The sequence below is a fragment of the Pestalotiopsis fici genome (genome assembly GCF_000516985.1).
Source record: "Pestalotiopsis fici W106-1 unplaced genomic scaffold PFICI_Scf_14, whole genome shotgun sequence".
NCBI classification, from domain to species: Eukaryota; Fungi; Ascomycota; class Sordariomycetes; order Amphisphaeriales; family Sporocadaceae; genus Pestalotiopsis; species Pestalotiopsis fici.
Window position 1 is genome coordinate 52,097 of NW_006917104.1, and position 13,907 is coordinate 66,003.

Here is a 13,907-nt window from a genome sequence, read left to right on the forward strand (position 1 = left end):
GCAGTGTGTACTGGCTAAGCGGCACACCATATAAAATCTTGTACTAAAGGAAGAGTACAAAATTTTAGTGGGCCGTACGGTTCAGCAGTACGTATGTACTGGCTAAGCGGCATACCATACAAAATTACGTACTGCCGCAAGAGTACAAGAAATTGGGTGCATCTACGATTCAACAGTACACGTGTATTGCTTGGACCTTGAGTTTCAACTTGCAAGAAATTGAAAGTCTGCCACATTTCGCCGGAACAGAGACGATTGCAAACAACTGTACCAACGACTACGACAGCAACAGCTATAACAACAGACATGGAACAATCATACAAGCCCCTTGTCTTTGCAGACTTGCATCCGAATGAGACTAGGCACCGCCCAGCTCTTTGAAAGGCTCCGGGAGCACGAGTCTGACTGGAGACGTTATTGGACTCGAGACGACATGGCTCGAGAAAGTCTCGAGGCCGTGTATGCAGCATTGCCAACAGACTTGCTACGGTATATGCAAATGTGTCGGAATTGCCGACGGTTTCGGCAGATTATTTCGGTTGGCATACTGGAATGTGCTTTTGGCCCTGGGTTCGTGAGTTTAGACTCGTCCATTCGTACGGCAATGCAGCTGACAGTCAAGTCAACCCAAACGCCCCCGAATACCTGTTCGAGATGCCAGCCAAGTATGGCATCCCATTCAGCAAAATGTACATGTACGAGCTGGCTTTGAGAAACGAACCCTTGCCCAGAGGTGTTTTGGGCAATTTTCGATGCCGTATTCGGGTTGGATCAGCCTCCCCTCAACGCCAACGAGGCGACCGAGGCCGAGAGGCAAGACGAGCACACTCGCAGAGTCCGCGATGCTCAAGCAGCTTGAGCTACAAATAGTGGCATTGCGGCGGATCTTGGAGCCCATGAGCTTCAAATGGATATCTGATGCAGACGGGAGGTTTGCTCGCATGACAGCAAACGAGTATAGGCTCAAGATCAGAGACCTTGGGAACTTGTCCATGACGCCTGCTTCTGCAACCTCATCACAGAGTGGCTGACCTCCATGGTGAAGCACATTGTCGCTTTTGCCCCTCTTTACATTCTTGTGCAAGAGTCGGAAGATAATTTCCAAAGGAAAGCAAGCTCAAAGGGGCCATGATGAGCTCGAGCATGTAGTCTTAAAGAAGACGACTTTGCTGCGTTCTTTGACAATTATGAAGCGTCATTGGGATCAAGGAGGCAGCCCTTGAAGCACTTTTACAATTTCGCTCGGCGCGAGGCTATAAGGACATGGAACCATCCACAGCTCGACCAAGCTCGCAGACACTTTAATATGAGTAATGCACATTTTCTAACCGTAGCCATGACAATGATTCAAGGCATTACACGAGCACGGGTGTGCTTGGTACACTGGTTGGCTTTATGCAGCCAAAAAGACTGCTTCACTTTTAGTAGGTATAGAGCCTGGTCCCATCAGGGACTGACTGTCTATAGTTGGCTGTAATGCATGCTTCTCACACTCTGTTTCTATCCATATGGCGACTCCAGCCTCACGCTTTACATGACAGTGGGATTCGAATTTGATTTTTGCTTGGTATCACATCATCTTGCTATGATGCCAGGTTTCCCGGTGCCATGAGTGATTGGTGTCTCAATTTCTTCATTATCTGGATGTTTTCCAATCAATTTGGCCAGCTATTCTCGTATACCTGCAGAGCCCATATCATTCAAGTGTGTGAACCACCATCCGTGTCCCCGGCATGCCCCTGGTATCGGCTATCCTTTAGTACTCTACACAACAGCCGAAAGTAGGAGTAGACCTAACCCCTCACGCGGAACTCAGTCGACAGCTGAAAGGCGAGAAAGAGTTGTTTACAATCCAGGCTTGGACGCTGTCCATTACTAGGTATTTACACCAAGAGTTGTGGCATGGGCTTGAAACACACGAGACAACACCACGACAATTTACATACTAGAATTGAATTTAAAATGGATCAGATTGAATCACACCAACGGTAAATCGACGCTCGAAACGAGGGAAGCCCAATTGAGCCTGATCACGCAGCCGGTAGAGGATGGACTAGACGCTCTGCCCGGTGGCAATTATTAAGATTTTCAATTCTCAAAGGACTTGCATGCTTTATCTACAGCATAATGACTTGGTAAGGGCGGCATTCGCCCGTGTTGCGTGGTCGATTGCGCGCGGTCGGATACAAAAGCTGCATCTTGCGGACTGGGACCTACATGTCCACGGGACGGGACTGCCATACAGTATCTACCATGACAACTATCCACTCTCTCATCGTCCACATTCTTCTGCTTGGTGGTCATCATGCCTCCTACTCCCAACCGTCGCGTTCGTGCTACTCCTCTCAAGCGCAAACCTGAGGCCCAGATCATTGTTCCGCACCCCCAAGGCCCAGAAGCGCAAGTGGAACAACGGACTTTGCGCTCGAGAACCCTCCTAACCGAGGCCGAAAAGGCCTGCTGGCATTGCATCTTTCGTGTCATCGAGAATTACGATCCCAAGGTTGGAACTGCCCCTCTTTCTCCTACGAGTTGCTTCTGCTACCTCTACTTCCTGCTTGGGCTGTACCAATGAGGGGGTAGTTGTCATGATAATGCTGTCCTCTCCCGTGGGCATATAGGTCCCATTCGTGATCGTTTCCCAAGGATTGCTAGCATGCTCTTTGCTCATATCGTACAGTGGTGTATGCCGTGACAATTATGCTCGTAATCGTAGTAGGTACCTAGGTACCTAAAATGGTGCAGTACGTCAACGGTTGGTGGGCTGTAGCGGGTAGCTAGACCGTTGGTCCCGGGAATCTGGAACCCACGTGGCAATGACGTAGCCCAAAACTAGTATTCGGAACTCCATCGACGACAGTGGCAGAGGACTTGGCCTTGCTGTCACTGCGAACCCTTAATCGATGATTTATTGCAAATGCATCTTGGTGAAAAGGCATAGGGACCCTTTCGATTCATTCTTAGCTAGACAGCTGCTCAATGCTGCTCAATGCTGATGTGCTCTCTACTTGATGATTTCTTGCAGAGCCCACTAAAGCACCCGCTAAAGCATCACCTAAAGCACCACGGCACCCACTAAAGTGATGCTCTAGCGCTCCTGGCCTCGGCAGTCTGACACAACAGAACCTCTATAGGATGTATCGTAGCACCACCACGGAGCCATTCCCTTGAACCAGCGACCCTCGGGCAAAAATAAAGACCAGTATTCTGAATATCAAGATTGCGTTGTTTGTTAGGTGCCCGTTCTGGGTATTGGCTGTACGCCGTCGTATGGATTTATTCATTTGCACCAATAGTCTCACAGTAGCCACCATTAGATCTCAATCTACCTGATGGAATTAAGAGTAGTTAATAGAGCTCGCCCAATAATTCATGTCGTTGCAAATGGTACTGGAGCATCGACTCAATAGCCCAAGCTAGAGTGTAGACAATGGCCTCATTCTGCGACTACAAAACATGAAAATCCATCAAAGATTGCTGTATACCGCCACCGATACTGTTGATGAGGCAGTAGACTGCTTGTCCAACCCCGCGAACGACTCTGCGATCCACGCGCTACAGATCACGCTCGGTGGCCAACCCGGTCGACCTACAATGCCCGTAATATCCAGAGACACGCCGGACGTAGTTTTGCTCCCGCATTGCATCAGTATAGTGTTCCAGGCTTGCTGCGTATGTATCATTAGAGACTTGGAACTGACCCATGGCTTGACACGTGCCATGGACAGCGTCAAGTCATTCCCGACTCCCATCTTGAAATGCACTCCTACATGTTCCATGTCTAGACATTTGCTATAGTTTGATTTGCCAACTGTTGTAAAGTTCCATGGTTCATCAACAATATTGACAGCGGCATATAAAAGTTCTTGACGTCTGAATAGTTTCGACTCGAAAAGACGATGCTCGGAAACGATACTGGTTCAGTTTAATTGAATAGTAAAAAGTCTGGAGTAAGCCTCAAGCCATTTCCCATGCCCAATCATGTATATAAATGCTCTCATTAGACGTACTTGCCTTGTAATGCTCGTCGTGTATAGCTAGACGGCTGATTGTTCTATCAAACTTTTGCTCTTTCCAACTCTACTATAATTCACTTCTTGCCATTTATACCAGTTTTCAACGCTGTTACTGTAATTCACTTCTTTCCATTTGTATCCAGTCTTTCACTGCAAGTAATTAATCTCTTTCACCACTCTAGATTCCTCTTTTCTTTCCTTCTTCCCCAATCCACAAGGTAAATTCCCGACTATTCCCAACTCTTCTTCTTTCAGTTTGCCAAATCCCAGGGAATTACCCAAGCAAAGTACACAACCATCATCACCATTATCATTCCCGTCTCTCAACTACTTCGACATTCCCGTCGATTCCCAGACTTTCACAATGGACGACTACGCCCATTTCCGTTCGACGCAGTTGGCGCACATGATCAACTGCATTCGCACCGAAATGGCCGGCGCAGACTTTGACCAGGCGCTTGGCCCTGAGTTTCTGCTCGCCATTGCCCAGCTTGAGGGACTGCTGGCCCATGGCTCACCAGATCTCCCTGTTACGAACCTGCACCATCATCCCGAGGTTCGGCAAGTGAGCGGGCTGTCCGTCACTCTGCTGGAACTGTTGGTACGACAAGAGCGTCTGGCACGTCGCCCAATCCTGAACCCGGGCTACTACGTAGCTGAGCGCATTGGATTCCCGCAGTGGGAGCAGATTCCCGACGAGTCTGTCCGGTCCAATTGCGAGGATCCAAGCATGTACGAACTGAACCTGTTCGGCCAGGTCGTCAGGGTTCCAGTAAAGTACCTGCTGTCGGAGAGATACCGAAGTGTCGACACGGCCGACGAGGCTCGTGATTACCGCAGGATCTACCAAGTGATCCTCGACATCCTGGCGGCCAAGCTCGCACTCCCACCGCAGATGGTGGAAAATCTCAAGACTCACTGCCTTGCATCGCACAATATGCGCAAGGCCATGTCCAAGTCGGTAGCGTACCGACGTTGGCAGGAATCGGGAGGTGTGCCAACATTTTACGATGTTGTTGGCATGTATGTTCTGGGGTTGGGCCGGTGGCACAAGCGCTTCCGAAGAGTCATGGAGGACAATGGACTCTTGTGGATGGCATGGGCACCACCGGTCCACCCCCTTCTGGCGGTTCGTCCTGGTCAGTCAGGAATCCGGGACGCTCCCGTCAAGTGGAACGGAGATGTCCAACCAGTTCAGCCGTACCGCCAAGGTTGTGAGCAGCCTTGGATCGAAGTGGAGCTCATGAACTATGACAACTTTGGACATTGGGTCCGAAGAGGCAATCCTGTCAACCGACTACTTGACAACCTACAGGATGCCATTATGGATGTACAGGAGTTGCAGCAACAACCTGCACAAGTCCAGGCAAATGCCATGGACATGAACCAACCCCAGGCACAGCTGGGACAGATGCACCAGGTCGGTGGTAACGGACTCGGCCTCAACGGAACCATGGAGCTCCTACGACGGGGACTGGGCCATTTGTCGCGCACAGTCCATGAGTTAGACGACGCCTACGGTCAATACAAGGTTGCTGTTTTGAAGGCTGCTCTGGGTGCCATGGTTGCCATGGCCCTTGCGCGCTCAGGACTTCCTCAGGCAGTCATTGCACACTTGGTCCGGGAAATTCCCATTATTTGGGAGCATTGTATCACGATAGGTCGCACTGCTGTCGCCGCTGGCCAGGATCGAGCAGTTGCAGTCATGGACGCCGGCCGAGATCGAGCCATTGCTGCCGTCGACGATGTTTTCCGTCGAGCTGGATACGTCCCAGTTAGACAGGTTGCACAGCCTACCCGAGGCATGCTGAGTCGCATGTTCTACTGAGGCCTGGAGCAACGAATGATGCAGGAATCGGGAGAAACGCTCGGGAAATGGGATAAATGGACTGCAAATGGTAAAGGGAATGGCTTATATGATTTTAATGGGACAAGAGGTGGCATGCCTATTGGTGAAATGGCCGAGCGTGGTGAATGACATGGGAAATTCCCGGAAAGGTTGGGAAAGAGACTTGTGCTTAACATTCTTTTCATGCATACTATAATATATCCCGATACCCGTTAATGATTCTATTGATGCAGTGTAATGGTGAGTAAACCTTGATGCAATGAAAACGGCTCACGTCTTGAGATTTGAGGCTCGGAATGGCTGCTTTACTATTGTAGTCTGCATGTTCACCATTTCAACTACAGCACGTATGATTCATAACTCATTACTTGAGCTTGTTCTCCTTTCAGTCCACTTCGTCACAATGGTCTTTTCGTATTTACGTGTCAGGAACAGTCTCAATTTATTCTCATGCTCGAGCAGCTTATCTGCAAAAAGTACAAAAGTCCAGCCGTGAAACCATGGCAATAATGCATATCAAGCGCAGTTGGACACTCCATGTCCCATCTGGTCAATGACCCAGTATAAACCTCCAGAACGTCTACTTAAATGCCAGAGATTCCATCTCTGGAATGGGATTCTCACCTTGGGAACCCAGCTGTTCCCGGAGGCTCTTGACCCAGGCCGTAGTGGTTTCCTTCAAGTCGGGAACACATTCCTTGAGGGTTCTCTGACCCAAGCGGACGTATGGGCCCTTGTCCATAAAGGCCTTCTCGCACAACTCTAGGCGAGTGTGATTGTCCAAGAGAATGGCGAGGTCGTGCTCCAGGAACACGTCTTCACCCTTGACCAAGCGACCGAGGAACGCGTAGGCCACTTCCAGCTGCTGCTGGGGAGTCATGCCAGTCTTGTCAGGGGCCACAAATACATGCTCGAGATGGTAGCCAATCGACTCGCGAGCATATTGAATGATTGGGCCCCAGACAAACGTGGCAAGCTCCTGCTTTGACAGGCAGGAGAAACGAGTGTCGTTGATAAAGCACATGACATGATTGAACTGCTCCGGGACAGTCCCGGAGAGTCGCTCCATGACATGCTTGCTCTCCATGAGAGCCAACGATCTAGCACCGGATGCCTGAAACCGGTTAATCGTCTCAATGAACTCTGGACCATGGAGCTCATTGTTGGCCTCTCCAACATTGGCCAACCTGATGGCCCTGGCGGCTTGCTGGGATGCACTGACATTCAGTGCCGGCAAGTCGGCAAAGTTCCCCATGAAACAATTAAAGTACAGGCGGTCAAAGAAATCGTGAATCTTGACGCCCTTTTCCTGAAGAACATCTCTGTGCCACATGCACAGATCAGACCATGCCTGCATGAACCGTAACCGGACGCCACTGTCGTCCGTGTCCACACCTTTTGCAAAGGTCAGGGTGAGGGTGCCCTCTGCACCCACGCGCGCAATCAGCACAAACTCCTTGGCCGACAAGATCTTGGCCATCTTGGCCATGACCTCTTCAAGGTCCTTGGTGTTTTGAGCAACGTGGTTGCAAAACGAGGCCCTTGGCATCGAGAGCCAGAATGGCTTCTCGACGGGACTTTCCGGGAATGCCTTTTGCCAGATCTGCATTCGAACATCTAGAAAGTCATCCACTCCGCCTGGGCGGACAATGGCATTCTGCTCCTTCTCCTGGTCCAGGATCTTCTTGGTGTTGTTCTTGACCCAGTGGATCAGGTAAACCTTGGGGTATGGCTCACCATACTTTTCGGGCTCCGGGTACGGAAACTCGGGAACGTTGCCAAACTTTAGTCCTATGATACAGGTTAGCAAGTGACAAAGACTGATGCGAGGACAACTTACCAAAACCCCCCCAAACGAATCTGTCGACGGCCCAATCAAAATAGTCGGCCGAGAGGGTCGACTCTTCGCCAGCTTCAACAAACATGTCAGCGACATGGCCGGGGGCCCCCTTAAAGTACGCGAGAACAACCTCGCCAGGGACACCAACCAGCTCCTGGAGCTGGTTGATGATGCGATCTCGACGCCAGGCTGACAGATCAGACACTGGCGTCTCCTCGGCGACCAAGGGATATCCTGGAGCCATGGTTATCGTCTTCTTGATGATGATGATGATGAAGATGATGTGATGATGGTGGTGCTGGTGCTGGTGTTGGTTGATGGTTGATGGTGATGTAGTGTGCTTGTGGTACTGAAAGTATCGAGTGTGGTTGAAGGTGGGGGTTTACTTTTAGGTGCAAGCCGGGAAAATCCCAAGTTTATACGTTTGAAGTTTGCATGCACTCTGTAGGGTGACGACAGCTGGATCCAAGCTGCCAATGAAACATTTATTGTTCAAAAGCCAGCTTGCTGGACAATCAATTCCTAACAAGCCGCCCATTGAGAAGGAATCCTGACCGTACAGCCCCATCTGGCAGGCCTTGATTCCCGTAATCCCACCAATTTCTACTGATTCCCATTCAATCCCAATGAAAATTACCTAGAAGCTCTGCCTGTGGTTTGTCATTTATATCTTGGCTAGTTTGTCTCCATCTAAAAGCTTACAACTATCGCAAAGGAAAACTATAGACTGGAATACTGAGAATGACTGTATAGAAATGTCCTTGATAAATAAACTGAAATGGTTTTGCAACTTGTTCTTTGTCATGTCATGGATAGATGTGCTCAAATGCCTAGCGTTTCATGTCCCAATCTGACCAAACGACTTGACCGTTCCACTTTCAAATATCAACCACAGTACGCACCAGTTTCTTCAACTACACTTTTGCAATCATAAAATTGTATTTCACGATACTAGACGACAAGATGCCGAATACGAGATCTCAATCGAAAGCCGCCCCGCGCAAACGGGCGCGATCCAACGACAAGGGCGTGCAGCCAAAGGCACGCAAAGCGCAAAAGACGCGAGCTGTCCAGGACGACGACGAAGAATCATTCCTCGGGAGTGATGACGGTTTCGAGTCCTCGGATGACAGCGACGACAGCGACGACAGCGACGACAGCAACGACGAAATGGACGTGGATGCAGACGACGCAGACGACGCAGACGACTCTGATGAAGAGCCTGTGCTGCCGGAAATCGACAGTGGGAGCGATTTTGAGGACAAGAGGAGAGTCCGGCAAGAGATCAAACTATCAGACATTCAATACGATCAAGAGTTGGTCAATGGCTTCAAGGCTCTTTCGCGCGAGGAGCTCAAGAAGATTGCCATGGATCAGCCGTCGAGATTGGCTCGAACGGCCCGGAAGACGAAAAAGTTGATGAAGGAGAATTATCCTGTGCTCGACCTACAGGAGTTGAGGATGTGGACTTCCTTGGACACAGAGTACTCTGGCCGAGGCTGGACAAAGGAGATGGAAGACAATCTCCAGAAAAGGGCCAAGAAAGAAGCCCAAATCAAGTACATCAAGAAACTCAAGCCAAACCTCAAGTCTATATCCGCATTCATGGCAATGTGGAAAAAGATTTGCAGGGTTCTCAAGGTTTTTCCTACCGATATTATTTCGCCGTATGAAAACCTCGAATATGGCGCCGGAACTGAGGTTTACCTCAAGGATAAGAAGGGAAAACAGATTGGAAAGCCATTTCCCGATCCCATCTGGAGTAAACGATTTTGCGATGAGCTGGTGGTCCTCGCGATTGGTGGACCGTGGATGGGCAACACGAGGCTCCTGACATGCGTCATCAAGTATGCCAAGGCGTGCCAGGTCGACGATCGCCGACAAATGTCGTGGCAGCATTTCACGACCTGTCGCTTCATGGACTCTCTACAGTCCAAGCTTGAGAACACGAATGGCACCAAGTCCATTCCAAAACTGCACAAGGAGGTGCGGAGGGAAATGGTTGCGCAAGGACTGTGCCTCCCGGCTTACTCGTCGCTGCTGCGGCAAGTCGAGAAAAAGTTTTACAAAGCTGAACAAGATGCGATTGCAGTTGGCCCATATCGTGTCAAGACTGGGGATCTCCGCGACTTGGTCAAGGTGGTCCGCTCGGTCACGTCCGGGGCGCACCAGCTTTGGCCTTCTCTGCGAGATGCTTCCAAGGTCATATCGACTTCCCGAGGATCCACGGTTGAATATCCAGACGAATTCGAGCATGTCATGGATATGTACATGAAGAGCCTTGTTTCGTATTGGAGATCCAAGGAGGTGAATGAACTTTCCCGGCCAACCCCGTCCGATAATGTGTCGGACGGCGGTTTGGCTGGGGGTCCACGTTCTGCGCCAGGACGAGAGTCATCTCTCGACAGGCAGTTTTCAGATCACCCTGGGGGTGATTCTGTAGATGATGACGTCGATATGGCTACCGGTAGTCATGAAGGAGGATTCGAATTCAGTGGAGACGATTTCGCTGACGACAGTCCTGAACCTGAAAATGATCCAGCATCTAAAGATGGTGGCCAAGAAGATGCTAATCTGGATGATAGGCCATTGATTGATGAGCCAGCACCACCCCGCCCAGCTGCTGGAAAGAGTTCTTCAAGTTTGGAGCCCGCGGATAGTGGCCATGTAGCAGATAGAGAGGGCATCGTGGATGAAAACGTCCCATTCTGTCCACGTCCAACAAGACTTCGAAACTTTCGACTATCGAGTGGACCAATGGATATGAATTTCAAGCTTGGAAGCAGGAAGAGCAGGTTTTATCCTGGGCCACCGGGTGGACTTGAAATGCACCTCGATTTCCTAGAGAGTCGCAAGGACTTTTTGAGGGGTATGGATGAGGAAGAAGCCAAGGACGAGTTGAGTTTGGATGGCAAGTCTGCATTGGTAGATTTGGCTTTCAGGTAGATGTCCACTTGAGGATTGCAATACATAGTCCGCTGAGTAATACCATCTTGATTTTGCTTGAGCATGTTGTATATTCCAGGTTATTCCAGATATGTATCCAAATGCACATGTTGATTTCCATACTGGCCATCCGAATAGTTGAATCGTAAAGTATTGAGTAAAGACCCGGTCCTGGAGTATAGAGTCGTGGCCACCACGTAATTTGAGACAGGCCGCTATGGCTACGGGAGTTACAGGGAGCTTTTCAATAATACAGCGGGTGCTGCTTTCAAAGGTCGGGAACGTCTGGGAATCAACATTCAAAACACCTCGATATCGAGGCACCTCTGCAATCCCGACAACTTGACCACCACAACAAAAACTTTTCAATCTTCATTCCCATCACCTTTACCATTCATTTCCATCAAACCACCACTATTGCAACACCAAAATGGCCGAAAATCAGACGCCAGGACGCGCCTTGTCCCCAGACGAAGCCTGGAGAGCGAATATCGACGAGATTGACAGCGCTCTCCACAAGCTCCCGACAAGACCCTACGCAGCCTACATTCAGGCTGCGCATGGAGCCGGAAAGAGTACAAGCCTCTTGTTGTACGCCATGTCCGCCATCATCAAGGCCAATCCCAACGCGAGGATCGTATACGTCATTGACTCGGGCTTTGAGATGCCCATCATCATCAACTACCTTGAGCGCCATGCGATGGAAGACTATGGAGGAGCCTGTGTTGGAGACTTTGATCCAGAGATGGTCTTGACAATTTGCACCTATGAGCAATACATTGACAACTCCGTGCGGCGCCAATGGGTGCCGGACGAGCATTGTCCGATTGTTGTCTTGTCCGATGTGCCGCTTCGACCTTCGGTACATGCAGAGGTCTTTTTCACCCTGCTCATGGAGCAGGTTACAAAGGACTCTGGAAATGGCATGAGCTGCATGTTTCTCGCAGCGCAATTCTCAAGGCGCACAATAGACCTTTTGCGAAATGTCTTTCAAGATGACTTGGCCATTGTTCAAGTCCCAGACATCAACCCAGAGGTCAAAATGATCCTCATGGGAGTGGATGATGTCAAGAAGCAGATCGCTGCCCGGCAGCGAGACCAGCCAGAATCATCCGTGGTGATCTTGAGTGTGCCGCGCCCGTCCGAGTTTGCAATGGGGAAGCAGCATGAGTTGAATCCAACCAAGGATTCACCTCAAGACATTGTGGATGGAAACTATGATGCCATTGCCACCACTTGCGCAGCACCCTCATTTCCCATGCCAAATGTGGGCGTGGTGGTATCATCTGGGACTCATGAGTTGAAGTTGTGGGACACGCGATCAAGTCAGATTGTGACCATGACCAAGCTCATTTCAATGACTGATTTCGACCGCCAAAAGTCGTGGTTAATCAAGGCAGGAAATACAGACCAGACTGAATTTTACTGTCTATCATCAGAGTCGCATATCAAAAAGTCCCGAGCACTGGACGATCCCTGGAGCCCAGCATTCAACGAGGATATCATGTGGACCATGCTGACACTATGCTCTCTCAACAGCAAGGTGTTTGATATGAAGATACGGACCATACCCGATTGCTTTGCCGTACACGAGGTCATGAGACGTCTAGTGGTCATGAAATGTATCCAGGACAGTGGTTCTGGGTACTATCCTGTCACGAGCAAGGGAAGGTTTGCGCTGGAACTACGATCCAAGTATGCGCATCATGATCTTGACATTCATACGGCAATGCTGCTTGCCAGGACAAGGAACAAGAATTTGCCAACCAATGTCAGGCGAGTCATGATTCGTTTGGCATTCATCATCATGTGTGGTGTTGGCTCGGCTTACTCATGTCTGCGGGAAAACGTACCGACGCATAGGATCCTAGAAGGAATCCAGCAGCATTGTGAGGGTGTTGGTCTCGATCAAGCCGGCAAGGGTCCTGTTTGGATTATTCTTGGGTTGTATCTCAAGGCAATGGAGACGGGCGAAGCCGTCAGAGAAGAGCCATACATGTTCTGTGGCACGGAATTCTCACTGCGCCTTGATTTCGTGCGTGACGTGCATGCCCATGTGCACGAATTTGAAGCTCTCGTCAACATTGACCGTATTGACACTGCCGAGGAGGTGCACATGACCATGCTGTCGGCTTCAGAAGTCGTCAAGGTAGAAGAGCAGCTCGTGCTCTGCTACGCAAGTCGTGTCATGTGTATCGCGACCAAGACTGATGCAGTGTACGATGCTGCCTCGAATCAACCATTGGAATATGACGACGATGAGCTTCTCGATATCGGGAAGTTGACACGGAACCCCGTGAACAGGGATTTGGGCGCAATCTTTGCGATTTATCTAGACTTGGTTCAAGTTTCAAAGGTTCCTTCAGGGAGGCGTGTTCTCAACGCCAAGAACCTCATTTACATTCCTCAGCATGTATTTCAGATTTTCGGGCAGACTCACGGCACTGAGTGGCCAAAAGCCATTGCCACATCGTACCCTCTGCACTGAAACGAGCCAAGGAGGACGGGTGCAAGGCCCGGGATTAAAGACGTGATTCCGGGAGCGCCGGGAATGAATGGGAATCAACTAGCTAAAGGGGGGAATGAACAAGGCAACGACGGGAATCAAGAAAGGACTAGAGAAGGATCCTAATCGTCCCAGAGATTTGTAGGCAAATACATGTGCCATTTGGCTGTGTAATCTAGGCCCTGCGCCTAGCAGTGCTCTTAATACAAAGCCAAGGGCATATTCTATGCAGCTACTACGTGCTTTTCTAGGGTACCAAGGATGTTACTAATCTCTCTAAAGCATGCAGCTCAACTTGACTTTGCAATATCACTATTACAATGCTTCAATCATCGTGACACTACATTATAATTCCAAAGCGAGCTCGACAGGAAAATGATTCCCAGTCTGGATACTTTGATTCATGGCTGGCTTGCTCACGTACATCTCCACCGTATCCCTCATGCCTCTGAAAACCTTGCCTGAACCAGGAAAAGCTGTATCACGCCGACATTGCCTGTATTCTTGACCACGCCAAGAAAATCAAGTCTTCGGGAGAGTTTGACCTGGAATGGACTGATTTGGATAAGGGGGTGCAGCAAAATCAAAACAGTAGCCATAAATTGACACCAGATCTGATAAACCGAGACGTCCTACTGATTCTCCGACATCTAGCAGGCATGGTGGAAGCGGCATTACTAAAGGAGAAATAGTTGAAAGGATATGTCTCTGGTAGAGAATTACATGCGCATGTCGGATGAAATCTACTCG

General features: G+C 49.7%; 5 protein-coding genes across 5 annotated transcripts; 4 read left to right on the forward strand and 1 right to left on the reverse strand.

The window, feature by feature from the left end:
* Positions 1–2,305: 2,305 nt before the first annotated feature.
* Positions 2,306–2,575, forward strand: PFICI_14838 (uncharacterized protein; the record flags this gene model as incomplete). Its single annotated transcript, XM_007843419.1, has 1 exon — positions 2,306–2,575. The coding sequence occupies one exon, from the start codon at positions 2,306–2,308 to the stop codon at positions 2,573–2,575; it is 270 nt and encodes an 89-aa protein (XP_007841610.1).
* Positions 2,576–4,380: 1,805 nt separating this feature from the next.
* PFICI_14839 (uncharacterized protein) lies at positions 4,381–5,844 on the forward strand (the record flags this gene model as incomplete). The annotated part of the gene is made up of 1 exon (XM_007843420.1): positions 4,381–5,844. One exon carries the CDS (start codon positions 4,381–4,383, stop codon positions 5,842–5,844), a length of 1,464 nt encoding a protein of 487 aa, XP_007841611.1.
* Positions 5,845–6,445: 601 nt separating this feature from the next.
* Positions 6,446–7,949, reverse strand: PFICI_14840 (uncharacterized protein; the record flags this gene model as incomplete). The annotated part of the gene is made up of 2 exons (XM_007843421.1): positions 6,446–7,656; positions 7,706–7,949. The coding sequence occupies 2 exons, from the start codon at positions 7,947–7,949 to the stop codon at positions 6,446–6,448; spliced, it is 1,455 nt and encodes a 484-aa protein (XP_007841612.1).
* Positions 7,950–8,668: 719 nt separating this feature from the next.
* Positions 8,669–10,651, forward strand: PFICI_14841 (uncharacterized protein; the record flags this gene model as incomplete). Its single annotated transcript, XM_007843422.1, has 1 exon — positions 8,669–10,651. The coding sequence occupies one exon, from the start codon at positions 8,669–8,671 to the stop codon at positions 10,649–10,651; it is 1,983 nt and encodes a 660-aa protein (XP_007841613.1).
* A 430-nt stretch (positions 10,652–11,081) lies between these two features.
* On the forward strand, positions 11,082–13,139 carry PFICI_14842 (uncharacterized protein; the record flags this gene model as incomplete). Its single annotated transcript, XM_007843423.1, has 1 exon — positions 11,082–13,139. One exon carries the CDS (start codon positions 11,082–11,084, stop codon positions 13,137–13,139), a length of 2,058 nt encoding a protein of 685 aa, XP_007841614.1.
* Between the last annotated feature and the right edge of the window lie 768 nt (positions 13,140–13,907).